This window comes from Squalius cephalus (assembly GCF_949319135.1).
Source record: "Squalius cephalus genome assembly, chromosome: 1".
Taxonomy (NCBI): Eukaryota; Metazoa; Chordata; class Actinopteri; order Cypriniformes; family Leuciscidae; genus Squalius; species Squalius cephalus.
The window spans coordinates 66,458,173-66,472,973 of NC_137122.1; the positions used below are offsets into that span (position 1 = coordinate 66,458,173).

Below are 14,801 nucleotides of genomic sequence, written 5' to 3' on the forward strand. Positions count from 1 at the left end.
TTGTATTGTTACAATGTTGGTAGTATATTTAAATGAACAATGTGTAGTCTTTCTCCATGTTACCTTTACCTTGATATCCCTGTTTATTTGTCAGCAAAAGTCTGCTGGATGAAGATGAACACGTTAGTTGATCATCATAGATCTGAGTCATTTTCTCTTTCTGTCTTCAGTCTGAATAGATGCAGTATTACAGAGGAACAGAGTCTCATCCTGACTTCAGCTCTGAAATCAAACCCGTCACACCTGAGAGAGCTGGACCTGAGTGTGAATACACTAGGAGACTCTGGAGTGAAGCGCTTATGTGCCGTACTGAAGGATTCACACTGTAAACTGGAGAGATTGCGGTCAGTCACATTCACATACAAGAATCAAAATGCTTAAAATCACTTCAACAGTTTAAACTAAAACACTTTAACACTGTATTTGTGCAAACTGAGTATTTTGTGATCTGGTGAAATAAAGATGAAGATCTCTCTTCCTCTCTCTGTTTTATTTGCTTATGAAGATGATGTGACTTTACAGAATAAAGAGTTTTCTTTTCTTCTGTCTTATTTTCTTCTCTCTCTGCTAATGTAGTTTAATCCGCTGTGATATGACAGATGAAGGTTGTTCTGATGTGACTTCAGTTTTGAAATCAAACCCGTCACACCTGAGAGAGCTGGAGCTGAGCGGGAATAAACTAGGAGACTCTGGAGTGAAAAACCTCAGTGATCTACTGATGAACCCACAACTCAAGCTGGAGAAACTACAGTTAGTCTCATTATACTGTACAGCAATTACAGTGTGACTGAAGTTTATTTATTTGAAGACAGCAGGGCTTATGTTTCAGTGTTTATAGCAGTGCACTTTCTAAAACTAAAACACTTTATTCTCAATATCTCACAGTGAGTCTGAGTTCACATTATATTTGTGTAAAATTCTTCACATTCATGATTTGTTTGTAAGATAATCTCTCTTCCTCTGTTTGTGTCTTTCTAGTCTACGGGACTGTGGCATTACAGATGTTTCTTCTCTAACTCAGTCTTTGACTAACTCAAAAGCACTGCAGTTTCTAAAAGAGCTTGATCTGAGATTCAATAAGATAGGAGACTCACAGCAGCGGCTCAGAGACGAGCTACGAGACTCAAACTGTGTCCTGAGGTGAGGAAACATCACTGAGATATTAAAGAGATCTTCATTTACCTCTGATATGTGAACAAACCTTTCAAACATTCGTGAAAGTGTAATGGGGTGACCCTTCTAGGGTCTTCCGTTCTGTGTAGGTGGATGGAGCTGGGCGGAAGTTAAGCTCACGGCCCCTTTAAAAATGCGGAGATCCCCTTTCACTTCCGTTTTCTCTTTGGCATGGTACGCTCACGGCCCTTTAAAAACGCGGAGATTTCCTCTTACTTCCGTTTTCCTTCCGGCATGGTACGCAGGCTGCATTCGTTTGTGTTGCAAGAGCAATCTATTATGCATCAAGCATTGAGCGCGTATTAAGTGTTGTAGACCTGCATAAGTTGGAAATCCCTTTTTTAACTTTTGCCGTGGGCCTGTGGATGTTCAATTGCATTAACATATATCAAGGTATGTTACTGCATTGATATGTTGCTGCAATTATTCTTTAATAGCGCCGTTTTTAATGATGACTCGTTTATATAGTGTGATCGAGGCAGTATTGGTGGTTTGTTCACCGTTCTCACCGAGGGCCAGTCAATTGTGCTGCAGGTAAGTTGATATGGTATTTTGTAAGTTGTTTGTTAATCAGAGATGTAATTTTAGATATAGTGTATGCGTGGTTAATGACCAAATTGAGTAACTATTTTTATAGAAATCTGCCCGCTGTTGTTTTGCTGCTGTGTGGCGGCTCGCAGTGGTGCTGTGCTGTGAAGACTGAAGAGGGTGCGCGCTCAAGTCCCACCACGGACTACTGTGATTTAGAAGCGCACGTGTGTGTTGATGCGAGCGTGTGTTTGTGCGAGCGCACAGTTGTGTGAGCGAGGTTTTAGGTGTGTGCGTGTGTGTTGATGCGAGCGTGTGTTCGTGTGAACGCATGTTTGTGTGAACACGTTTGATGTGAACGAGTCTTATTTGAGTGTGTGTTGAGGCGAGCGCGTGTTTGAGTGAGCTCGGTGTGAACGCGTGTTTGTGGTGGCGTTTGTGTGTATGGAAGTGTGTGCGTGTGCTGAGATGATTGGGTATTGAATTATTTATTTGTTATATTGATTTAATTGTATTTTCTTTAATTTGATATTTCTCTTTTTGTTTCTTTTTTTGTGGCTAATTGTGTTCTTGAGTACTGTGGGTGGTAATTGCCACCGTTCTTATCTACTGTCAATTCCTTTACAACTACCATGGGCTATTAGCTGCTGGGATTGGGAGGATTTATTTAATTCATTTATACTTTGTTGTTTATTGGTGGATTGTGATATTTGGTTATACATTTGCATGAAGGTGTGAATTGAGGTGGTTTGAATTTAATTTGGATATTTTGTTTTCATTTTTCTTTCTCTATCCCAAATGTGACTTATCCCAAGGGATATTGATATTGCCTGTCCAAGATCCAATTTTACAAGTGGCCACTTTATGACTTATTCTTTTCTTTTGTGTGAATGTTGTATTTGTAACTTGTGTATTTTTTTCTTATAATTTTTGTATGATTATCCTTTTTACTACTTTGGTGTCAAATAAAGATTGTACGCATCTCTGTTTGTTTTTTTCCATTTATTTGGAAACCCTGTAGTTGGGAGCATTTACAAAACATATTCTATATCTTAGGTGGCAATAGCCTCCGCTCACAAAAGGAAATCATCATTAAGCTTTATTGCAACAAAGGGTTTGTGTGAGAACAAAATGTGAAGTCATTGAAATGTTTAACACAAAGGAGGAAAGAGAACAAAAGCTCACTGTCACAGCTTTATACATTGTCGTAGAACTGTATATTAAACTAACCATGTTTCTAACATCTAACCTTATTTAACATCTAACATCTGAACAGGATGTACTTTACGAAACCAATGGAAAACTTGTGTCTTTGAGTGTGTGCATATGTGTGTAAAAATAACATAGTTTGGGAAATGAAACTAGACAGTCTGTTAGAATCTTTTGATTAACAAATGAAGTCATCATTAAAACAAAGTTTGCTTTACCTAGTAACAGAGGGGTTTGCATATGAAGAACCAATCAAATAGTGGGGAAATTATGTAATGCAGCCTGACATTTATGCCATGCCTCGATTCTATAAAAACTGTTGTATCTGTGTTTTACGCTGGGAGTCTCAATGGAATTTGTCTGAGATCCTCCGGCCTTGATTCTTCTTGGGAGAGTTTCTCTGAGAACTGCTCGAAGACTCTCCCGGCCGTTATTAAAGCATTTAGAGGACATTTGCTGAAAGTCTGTCTGTTAATTTCTGCTTAAACTGGTCAGTTTAGGGAAGCAAGTTAGTTAGAAACTCGGCCAGTTGTCGACGGAAGACGCAAAGAGCTGGAGTATAAAGGTTATTAAGTGTCGATTGTAGACGCAACAGTTTTATTTATTAAGTGTCGATTTGTAGACGCTAGATAGTCGGGATTTAGGAAAAAATCCACTACAACACCAACACCTGCTTTATTAACAGTAGAAGTGAATCATTTCAGTGTGAAAACAGACTTGGTCAGACTGTAGGAAAACGCTGCACTCCTGCTAAAATCAGTGCAGTTCCAGCTTCAGCTCACAGCGTCCAGCTCACATGAGGAATGTCTCTGTCTCTAGTGTGTTTTTACTGTGACAACTTTACACTTACTTTACTCTCAGTTATTTACTAAGAGCCTACAAACATGTTTAAACTAGAGGACAAACGGCTTTAACTAAAGGTTTGTGTTTGAACTCAAAATAACATTTGTATTTGCTCCCTGTGGTTTATTCCATACGCCGTACACTCATTAGTTTCTCCTTTACAGAGACTCAATAGGAGTCGCACCGACACACACACACACACACACACACACACATATATGAACATGATTCATGCTTTACATCTATTATATTTAAAAACACAAATATCTATCCAAGATCATGTATTGTCAGTAATTAATCTGATTACAGGAATTCAATTTAACTTATTTTTACAACAACAAAAAAAAACAGTAATTGAAATATAATAATTTGCACTTTGTTCCACTGAACACTGATTGTTTTCTCTTCTGTTCCACTTTACAGAGTAGATGAAGATCGATCACCAAACATCCCTGATAAAGATCGATCACCAAACATCCTTGATAAAGATCGATCACCAAACATCCCTGATAAAGGTCGATCACCAAACATCCCTGATAAAGATCGATCACCAAACTCTGATAAATGTGTTGTATCGTAGTGTGAAATGATCATGAGAGGAGCAGCAACCATCAGCTGATCCACAGAAGAGTCTCACTACTGTCTATGAGGAGAAATACATGTGTAAATGTGTAAATAAAGGTGGAAGAGACTCAGACTTCACAATTAAATAAAGCAGCGTGTGTGTTAGCATGCGTATTATTAGAAACGTGATATTGAATGATCAATGTTGGTTTAGTATGAATAATAATTATTTATAATAATTAATATAATAATTCATTATTATAAATATCTATTTAGTTTTGTGTGAAATCCAAGTTGTGGAATTGGGAATGTATTGTTGATTCTGATTTGTATATTTCATTGATATTTTATGTGAAGTTGTACATGTCTTATACAAAAAAATATTATTTATAGATTTTTTTTGTAAAATCTATGTTTTGGAATACATTTGTGACTCTGATCAAGTGCCCATTTATTTTTTTATTTTGTGATTGTAGTTTAACCAATACATTTAGGGTTGATTTAAGTTCTTATATTTTAACCCTATAATGTTACCCACAGTTTTATCCTTAAAGATATTATTTTTTATTATAAAAACCCAAAATCGTCATCTCTTGAATATGTTGTTAATTTCTTTATTTTATATGCAAAATGTTTCACCCACAAAAGTGGCTTAAATCTCAACGTTTAACTCGTTTCATCCCTCAGGTTTATAAATAATAAACTTTTTTTTTTTTTTTTTATGTATTATGATCAATTATTCAAATATTTTTAACCTTGTAATTGTGCTTTTCCCCCTGTGTATATAATCTCATACAATGATAAACGCAAACCCATGATATTTATGTTTTTTTGTTTTGTTTTGTTTATTGTCATTATGATTGTTCATTGTTAAAGAACTGGTATCTTTCCCTGATCTTGTATGTAACTATAAGTTATGAGCGACAGGTGCACTAACACTTCCTAACATCAGTAACTCGACAGCCTAGAGCAGTTCTCCTCAGCGTGTGTAATGTGTGTAATGTCTGCACAGAGGAGACGGGCGGCTGATGATCTCGCCTTTGGAGAAAACGTACTCGGTTACTAACGTAACCTCGGTTCTCTCTAGAGAGAGGAACGAGTACTGCGTAGAATACGCTAGGGGAAAATCCTTTTCCACGAGAATACTGAAGCCAAAAAATTATCCTTTAATTTTGTATTAATGTAAAACGCGTTGCGGCAGCATACAGACATAGGCGAGGCAGCTCGCGCGCCTATTGGCTGGTCTGCTGGCAACTGCTTAAGCCTATCGAGCGAGACCTAGAGTGACGTCACACCCAATGAGGGCGCTTCGCGCCCTCTGCGTCACGTCCCGCCGAAACGGGCGTGGCTTAGGTCTATAAATACCGCTCGCAGGCATTATATCTCTGGTTTTTCATAGTCGAAGCAACCGGAGCGCATGCAAGCACGGCAGGATACGCAGTACTCGTTCCTCTCTCTAGAGAGAACCGAGGTTACGTTAGTAACCGAGTACGTTCTCTTACGAGAGATACTCTCGTACTGCGTAGAATACGCTAGGGGAACATACTGTAAAACGCCGTGCTTGCTGGGATCTGATACCATAGACTCAAGGGCGACAGCCCGGAGTTCATATAGTACATAATCACCCAGGGGACCCACAGAGAGTCCTGGAAGAGAGGGGGGGTTCAGCCACTATCTTCCTATATAGCAGCATAGAGCGACTCACAATGCTCAAAGCTGCATAACTGACAGCGCCAGTTATGTGATTTTGGCCATACTAGACCGACAGTAGTCTGGCCTGTAGTGCGGGAACCTCCAGGTTGTAAAACCTTATAAATGTAGACGGAGAGGCCCAGCCTGCCGCCATACAAATATCTTGCAAGGCAATCCCACTTGACCATGCCCACGATGAAGCCATGCTTCTCGTGGAGTGCGCTTTGACACCCAACGGGCACTGCATGCCCTTGGTTGTGTAGGCTAGCGCTATTGCGTCTACTACCCATCTGGATAGGGTCTGTTTCGAGGCGGCTAGTCCCTTAGAACGTCCGCTGAACGAAACAAACAGCTGCTCCGTCTGTCTGAAAACAGACGAGCGAGACACATAAGCTCTTAACGCCCTAACTGGGCAAAGGGAGCTTTCGTCCATATTTCCTTCAGTGACCGGCAGGGCAGACAGGGAAATGACCTGTGCTCTGAACGGTGTGTTGAGGGATTTAGGAACATAACCGTGCTTAGGTTTGAGTATGACTCTAGAGTCATTCGGCCCAAATTCCATGCACGTCGCGCTTACTGAGAGCGCGTGTAAGTCCCCTATGCGCTTCACTGAAGCGAGAGCCAGAAGAAACGCCGTCTTGAAAGACAGGTGTTTAAGATCAATCTCCTGCAAGGGCTCAAATGGATGACCTTTCATGGCTTCCAGTACCGTAGAAAGGTCCCATATAGGGACCGTGGGAGGTCTGGGAGGATTCAGTCTCTTAGCTCCACGAAGGAAGCGAATAACTAAATCATTCCTTCCAATAGACTGGCCGAGCGTGGTCGCGGAGAACACTGCTATGGCCGCTACATAGACTTTGAGCGTGGAGGGGGACCTACCCTTATCCAGCAGCTCCTGTAGGAAGGAGAGAACCTCCGTCACACCACAATGCAGGGGTGACACACCACGAGCTGAGCACCAGGTAGAAAACACTGACCATTTTGAGGCATAGAGACGTCGCGTAGACGGAGCTCTGGCCTGCGTGATAGTGTTTAGCACTCCCTGTGGGAGGCCAGCGGGTACCCGTTGATGGCCCACACATGGAGGGACCACAGCTCTGGGTGAGGATGCCAAATCGAGCCGTTGGCTTGAGAGAGGAGATCCCTCCTCAGAGGCACTGGCCATGGGGCGGTGCTTGCTAGCTGCATCACGATTGGGAACCAAGGTTGGCTCATCCAAAGTGGGGCTACAAGCAGCACTGAGCATCCTTCTTCCCTGACCCGCTCTACCACCTGAGTCAGGAGGGAGACGGGGGGAAAAGCGTAGAGAGGACGGCGAGGCCACTCGTGGGTCAGCGCGTCCTTGCTCTTCGAGAAAAATTCTGGGCAGTGAGCGTTTTCTTGAGACGCGAACAGGTCTACTTCCGCTCTGCCGAATTTCTTCCACAGCAGCTGGACTGTCTGTGGGTGCAAAGACCATTCTCCTGTCGGAACTTGGTTCCTGGACAGTCTGTCTGGTCCTATGTTTAGGAGGCCTGGCACATGCGCCGCTCTCAGCGAGAGCAGGTTGCTGCGGGCCCATATCAGGAGGCGCCTGGTTAGCCTGTACAGAGTCAGGGACCTGAGGCCGCCCTGGCGATTTATGTAGGACACCACTGAGACGTTGTCTGAACGTACTAGCACGTGGTGTCCCTGTATGAGCGCTTCGCTCACTGCCATCATTTCGAGGCAGTTGATATGTAAGAGCTTCTCCCGCTCTGACCATAGGCCAAAAAGCGGTCTGCCCTCGAGCAGCGCTCCCCATCCCGAGGTGGACGCGTCCGTGGACACCACCATCACTCTCGAGGAAGTCCCCAGGCTTACACCTGATTGGTACCAGTCTTTCGCTTCCCAAGGTTTCAGAGCTGCAACGCATGCTTGATTGACCTTGACGCGAAGCTGACCGGAGGCCCACGCTGAGCGTGGCACTCTCTTTCTGAGCCAGAACTGCAGTGGGCGCATGCGCAGAAGGCCCAACTGGAGAACTGAAGATGCTGAGGCCATCAGACCGAGCATCCTTTGAAAAGCTTTGAGAGGGACTATCGCGCCGCAGCGGAACGAGCCGGCTGCGCGCTGAATGTCCAGTATGCGCTGAGATGACAGGCGCGCTGTCATTAGCAGCGAGTTCAGCTCTATTCCCAGAAAAGATATGATCTGTCTGGGGAAGAGCGAGCTCTTTTCCCAATTCACTGCGAGACCGAGATCCTCGAGGTGATCGAGCAAAATGGTCTTGTGCTCCACGAGCTCTGCGTGAGATTGGGCTAGAATCAGGCAGTCGTCCAGATAGTTCAGCACTCGTATGCCCCGTAATCTGAGGGGTGCGAGCGCTGCATCCATGCACTTCGTAAATGTACGGGGTGCCAGGGACAAGCCGAAAGGCAGGACTGTGTACTGATATGCCTGGCCCTCGAAGGCGAATCTCAAAAATCGCCTGTGACGTGACGCTATTTGTATTTGAAAATACGCGTCCTTTAGATCTATTGACACAAACCAGTCCCCCTGGCGGACATGCGCGAGGATTTGTCTGGTTGTGAGCATCCTGAACTGGCGCTTCATAAGCGCTCTGTTCAACTGCCGCAGATCTAGTATGGGTCTGAGACCCCCGTCTTTTTTGGGCACCAGGAAGTATCTGCTGTAAAGCCCCCCTTCGCTCTGAGCTTGGGATAGGGGTTCTATAGCCCCTTTGCTCAACAGTTTCAAAATTTCGGCTCGAAGTAGATGGGCTACTTTCGATTCTACCGTGGTCTCGACGCGCGCCATGAAGCGGCGAGGGCGTCGGCGAAACTGCAGCGAATAGCCTTCTTTTATAATGTTCAGCACCCATCTCGAAACCCCGGGAAGCTTTTCCCACGCGGGTGCGCGAGTAGCTAGGGGCCGGATGCGAAGCGCGCTTTGATCGGTTCGCGATACAGCGGCTTTTATGTGCTGTGGCATAAGCGACACGCTCATGACATCTGAGGCAGGGGGCACGCTGATAACAGCGGGCAGAATGCCCGCGCTCGACTCCCCCGCGGTGTTTAGCCGAGAGGAGGAGGGCTGGGCTAGTTTCATGTCTGTGCGTGGGCGTGGGCGCGGGGCAGCGGGCACGTACACCACTTTTACAGCATCGCTTGCGTGAGCAGAGCGTATGCATACGGGTCCCGTGTTTACAGGGACCGTGAGACATGTGGAAAGTAGCGTTAGTGGGCACTGGGCAGTGGGCACTTCTGCTACGTTTGAAGCGCAATCGATCTGAGTCGATTTTATGTGCGCGCGCCCTATGTGAGGGGCTGTGTTTGTGTGCAGGAATGGGCGCTGAGTAGCGGGCATTTTTTCTACACATAAAACACCATCGGCCGTGGCCGGGACACCAGAAAATACACTCTTTAAGGGATTTATCTGGGTAGCCGTAAAAACGGCTTTTGTGTGCAGGCAAGCGGGTAATGGAACCGGCTTGTTGGCTGCTAAATACGCTGGACCAGTCGCATTTCCTGGAACTGGACGAGCGGCAAGCTTTGGTGGAAGTCCGGCCGCAGCGGGACTTGGACACCGTCGCTTTCCTAGGCGTGCTAGGATGATTTCGGGGCCTCTGGTTTCAACGCAACCTTCTGCCGCGGGCCACGCGGGGCGGCGGCTGGATGAGCAAGAGCGCGGTCTCGAGCTCTGGGCTTGGCGGCGTTGAGAAGAGGAGGCGGCGGGCGGAGGCTTAGGCTGAGAGCTCTGAGCAGACGGTTTCGCACGGCCTGCTGCAGAACTGGAGCGCTTCGGGAGGAAGTGCTTCATGGCCTGGGTCGCTTTCTGCACCTCAGCGAACCTATCGGCGAAATCTTTGACCGAGGTTCCGAAGAGGCCGGCAGGGGAAAGCGGCGCGTCGAGGAACGCGGTGCGTTCCGACTCAGTCATATCGGAGAGCGTCAGCCATAGATGTCTCTCTGATACGGTGAGCGAGGCCATGCTCCGTCCAATGGCCTGTGCTGCAGACTTGGTGGCGCGAAGAGCGAGGTCTGTAGCGCTCCTCAAGTCCGGGACACAGATTGCATCGGGTCCTCTCTCGTCCAACTGGCGGAGGAGATCGGCCTGGTATATCTGTAGCGTGGCCATGGTATGCAACGCTGACGCGGCCTGCCCGGCGGCGGAGAAAGCGCGGCGGAGCAGGGATGACGTCGTGCGGCAGGCTTTAGAAGGCAGCGCCATCTTAGCACGCCGTCCAGCGGAGGGTGGGCATAAGTGCGCTGCAATAGCCTCTTCAACCGGCGGCAGGGAGTGGTAGCCTCTGTTCTTTGCGTCGTCGACAGCGGAGAACGCCAAAGAGACAGAGTTCCGTGTCCTGGCCGAAAAAGGGGAGTCCCAAGACTTAGCGACTTCTTCGTGAAGCTCAGGAAGAAAGGGCGCTGACTTGGATGCAGGAGAAGTGCGCTCCCCGGGCAGGAAGTAGCCGTCCAGCCGGTTGTGAGCAGGCTGCTCAGGCGTACTCCACTCGAGGCCAAGGCTCGCCGTGGCCAGAGTGAGCACGCGCATGAGCTCAGCCTCGATGCTCGCTCTCTTTCCCTTAGAAGCACGGGCAGGAGGGGTGGGGTCCTCAGAGCCCGCCCAATCCTCACTGCCTGATGCTACTAGAGAGCAGGAATCCCCCTCTCGAAGCATCGCGTCGATCTCATCAGCGTCATCGACGGAAGCGGCGGCAGACCGCGGCCGCTGTCCGTCCGTGAGCGAGCTTTGACGGCTGAGAGAGGGCTCCGGGATCCGCTGAGCGCGGCGCTTTTTACGGCGCGGCACAACAGCTGGTGTGGGCGCAGTCTCGGTGAACTGTGCCAAGCGAGTCCTCAGAGTCGCTAAAGGCAACAGCTCGCAGAAATGGCAGCCGCCATCGGCGAGCGCGAGAGCTGCGTGATCTTGACCCAGGCAGGAAGCGCAGATGAGATGGCGGTCCCCGTCGCTGAGTGAGGCTCTGCACGAGCCACAAGCAGGCATCTTGAAAAAGACGCGGCTCTTTTAGATAGTGTGAGTCGCGCCGGCGAACACACACACACAAATTGCAATGAAAAGGATATAGGCGCTGGATAGCGCAGCAGGGAGGCGATGAAGGCGGCGCGGCCAGCAGCTTCTTCGACTCGTCCCGCTGAGATGCTTCTTCGACAGCGCGGCTTCCTCTCGGATCCAGCGATGCGAGTTGCTTCGCTGAAGGATGAAAAATCAGAGATATAATGCCTGCGAGTGGTATTTATAGACCTAAGCCACGCCCGTTTCGGCGGGACGTGACGCAGAGGGCGCGAAGCGCCCTCATTGGGTGTGACGTCACTCTAGGTCTCGCTCGATAGGCTTAAGCAGTTGCCAGCAGACCAGCCAATAGGCGCGCGAGCTGCCTCGCCTATGTCTGTATGCTGCCGCAACGCGTTTTACATTAATACAAAATTAAAGGATAATTTTTTGGCTTCAGTATTCTCGTGGAAAAGGATTTTCCCCTAGCGTATTCTACGCAGTACGAGAGTATCTCTCGTAAGAGAACTGCTGATTTTATACTCCAAAAATGTAAATATCCCTCCTTAAAAATAAAGATTACCCAAGAAAGAATTGCATTGCTATAGCCCACCCCAACACTTACACACAATTATAATGATAAATGCTGACCAATACTTAATTATATTACTTTTTTAACTGAAAATTATATATTTCAGTAAAAGAAACAAATGTCATTTGTTTTGTCGTGACAGATATGCATAAATACACACTAAATAAATGCAGTGAACACATCTCAGTTTTCAGTCTAGCAATGAATTAATGCATATATTAATGAAATAATTATATTTTATTTACTGACAATAAGAAACATGAATAAATGAGTAAAAGTGACCAACACAATAAACAAATGCATGTACAAGTCAACAACACACCAAACAAAGCTTTATTCAAACTTATTGTTCTAGCAATCACATATTTCCAGGCGGTGAACCCCACATCTCACTGCCATCTCAACACAGCGGCTCTCATTCTGTGTGTTTATTCTGATGAATCAGCCGACCACCGTTCCCACCTTCACCTGTCTCTGCCGTCCATCATGTCCCTCAGCGCTGCAGTCAGACTCAACAACACACACTCCTGTGAGAGAAGCATAGTAGAGCGAGTCTATAACACGCTGAACACACACTGATGCTTTATAGAGTCTGAACTGAACCTGTGAGACTCAACAACACACACTCCTGTGAGAGAAGTATAGTAGAGCGAGTCTTTAACATGAACACACACTGATGCTTTATAGAGTCTTCTGTGTCAGGTACTACAGACTGCATAGGTCATTTTATGAGGATGTCACTGAATGAACGACCGACTTAGATCGGGAGGTGAGGTAAACCAACAGACTGCATAGCCTGAAGACCCAGATAAGCAATTAATCGTTTCTGTTTCTCATAATTTTCAGCTGGTTCAAACAGTTGAATGCACTAGATGTTAGTCAGTTTAGTAGCCATGAAATTAAAAGTGAAAATTATAACTTTTTTACAGAATGTTTCAGTGCTTATTATAAATGAGTTATCCGTGCACAATATTATAATTTTTTTATATATTAATATGCCCTTGTAATCTTTAATCAAAAACGCTAACTCACCCCCTGCAATGCCCAACTTCATACAATCCAATGGGACATTTTCACATATACAATATACTTGCTTTCATGCCAACTTTAATCACCACTCAAAATTAAAACGCTGTCGTCATTGAAGCACAAACACTGAAACAGGAGCACATAAACTAATAGGGATTCACTGATAGTATTCAGTACTTTAGATACATTTATCAATACATTTCTTAGAACATTTGTAGATTTCTTAACATGTCCTATACACTTACATGCTTGTTTTTGTTTGCACTGTTTCTCAAGTTGCGTGAGCTGCTAAAATCAAGATCAGTGGAAAAGGTGATCATTGGACCATGTAAAGATGTTTGCAGATTACACTTGTAATAGTTGTAGTGTTTCTGTGAAAACGCTAAAAGGTTATGTACAGCATCAAGGGCTACACAGAAATGAGGCACATTACCTATATGCATGTTGCATGGCAGGTTGTAAGTTACGCTTCAGAAATTACAACGCATTTAAATGTCATGTTTACCGTCATCATCGGCAGTCATCTTCTGGTCTCTGCAGGGACCCTTCACATGTGAAGTTACATGTGATTGATCTTTCAGATCTTTTGGGTCACCTTAAATTTCCCATTTCAAAAAGAGAGCAGGTGCATTGCCCCTTCAAAGACTGTGATCGCTCATTTTCACGTCCCACCTATCTAGAAAGCACAAATACTCTACAGCTTTAACTGTCTCTGGTGCATACTGTCTTCCTTCAGTTCCTAGTGAGTCTCAGTTCTCTGTTACTGAAAGCCACTCAGGTGAAGGGGCAGATGACGATGGGCATGAGGAGGATATGCTGGACCCTGCACAAATGAAAAGTTTATACATGAGAAATCTGTCCATGTTTTTCATGAAGTTGCAGGCAAAGCACCTGATCCCTTCCTCAACAGTACAGTTAATCGTAGAAGAGATAAGTTAGCTTAGTGGAGAGTGTGCCAGCAGTACACAAAGAATCAACTTAAAGTATCTCTTTAAGCAAAATCTAAACTCTCTGAGATAGAAATTGAAGATGCTTTGAAAACCCTATGGACATGGATATTCATGGATCATGCAGCTCTGCTCTTTCCACAAAGTACAAGAGAAAACAGTACTTTGAGGAAAACTTTCCATATGTGCATCCAAAATGCATTTTTTGGGGGATTGATGAAAACAGAAAGGAGAGACATGCCCAATATATTCCCATAAAGACACATTAACAGCACTCCTGAAAGATCCTGCTGTATGGGAAGAATGTTGTACATCCAGGAATGAGAGTACACCTCTCGTTTTAAATGATGTGTGTGATGGATTGGTATTCAAATCCAATCAGTTGTTTTCGGAGCAAGGTTATAATCGTTAACGAAAACGAACGAAAAAGCGAAAACTAAAACTAGGTGGGAAAAAACATTGTCGTTAAATGAAATAAAAATAAAAACGAGGCATTACTAAAAAAAACGATAACTAACTAAAACTGTAATGTGTGTTTGGCAAAACGAACTAAAATAAAAATAAAATTATAGAGTAAATGTCTCGTCTTTGTCAAGGTCTTTCATTTTTTAACGCTATTTAAAACACGCAGCGTATTCGTACAGCCGCATTTCCTTTCCCTGCTCTCCCTCCGTCTGTCACTCATGCGTCTCTCACATGCACGCGCACACAGCAACCCGGTATCACGCTAAAGCGTGTAATACACACGCTGGTCCACTAGCGGATGCGTGTCAGTGTCACGCTTTGACTCCTCTAAGCGTGACAATGACACGCATGAATGAAGGGTGAGTACCAGCAGGGGGCGATAATTTCCTCAATGCCAACAACTCCCCACGGACCAAATAGAGAAGCGATATATTGCATTCTCCAAAATTCCTGCGTCGTCCAGGTCGGTCAAAGCCATATTTTTTTATTATGGTTCTGTAATTTAAGAAAATCTAACGTTGCTGTAGCCTATCGTTATATTTGTGTGTGTGGACTGCAGAGCTTTTTAATCTATGGTGCTGTTAGTGTTAATGTTACCGTGGTCAATAACGTTAATAGAAATTGATATTAATTGGCTAATTAATTAATCACAGAAAGTTGCAGTGACTGCATATTAGGTTATATTACGTTTATAAAAAAAGTTGTTATGGTCGATGGGAAGTAACTTTAGATAAACCCTGCTGCTTGTTGATGATGATATATGAGCGGATTTCAATCCTGAAATA

At 45.1% G+C, this 14,801-nt stretch overlaps 1 protein-coding gene and 1 long non-coding RNA gene across 2 annotated transcripts in view; both read left to right on the top strand.

The window, feature by feature from the left end:
* The window catches only part of LOC307159631 (uncharacterized protein), a 732,752-nt gene that overhangs the window by 327,256 nt on the left and 390,695 nt on the right, over positions 1 to 14,801 (top strand). The window contains exon 23 of the mRNA XM_079873101.1: positions 577 to 750. Coding sequence (XP_079729227.1) covers positions 577 to 750 — 174 coding nt within the window. The remainder of the gene's footprint in view (positions 1 to 576; positions 751 to 14,801) is intronic.
* On the top strand, positions 1,446 to 2,684 carry LOC307159745. The gene is made up of 3 exons (XR_013821441.1): positions 1,446 to 1,566; positions 1,642 to 1,707; positions 1,811 to 2,684. It is a non-coding gene; the product is annotated as an uncharacterized lncRNA (long non-coding RNA).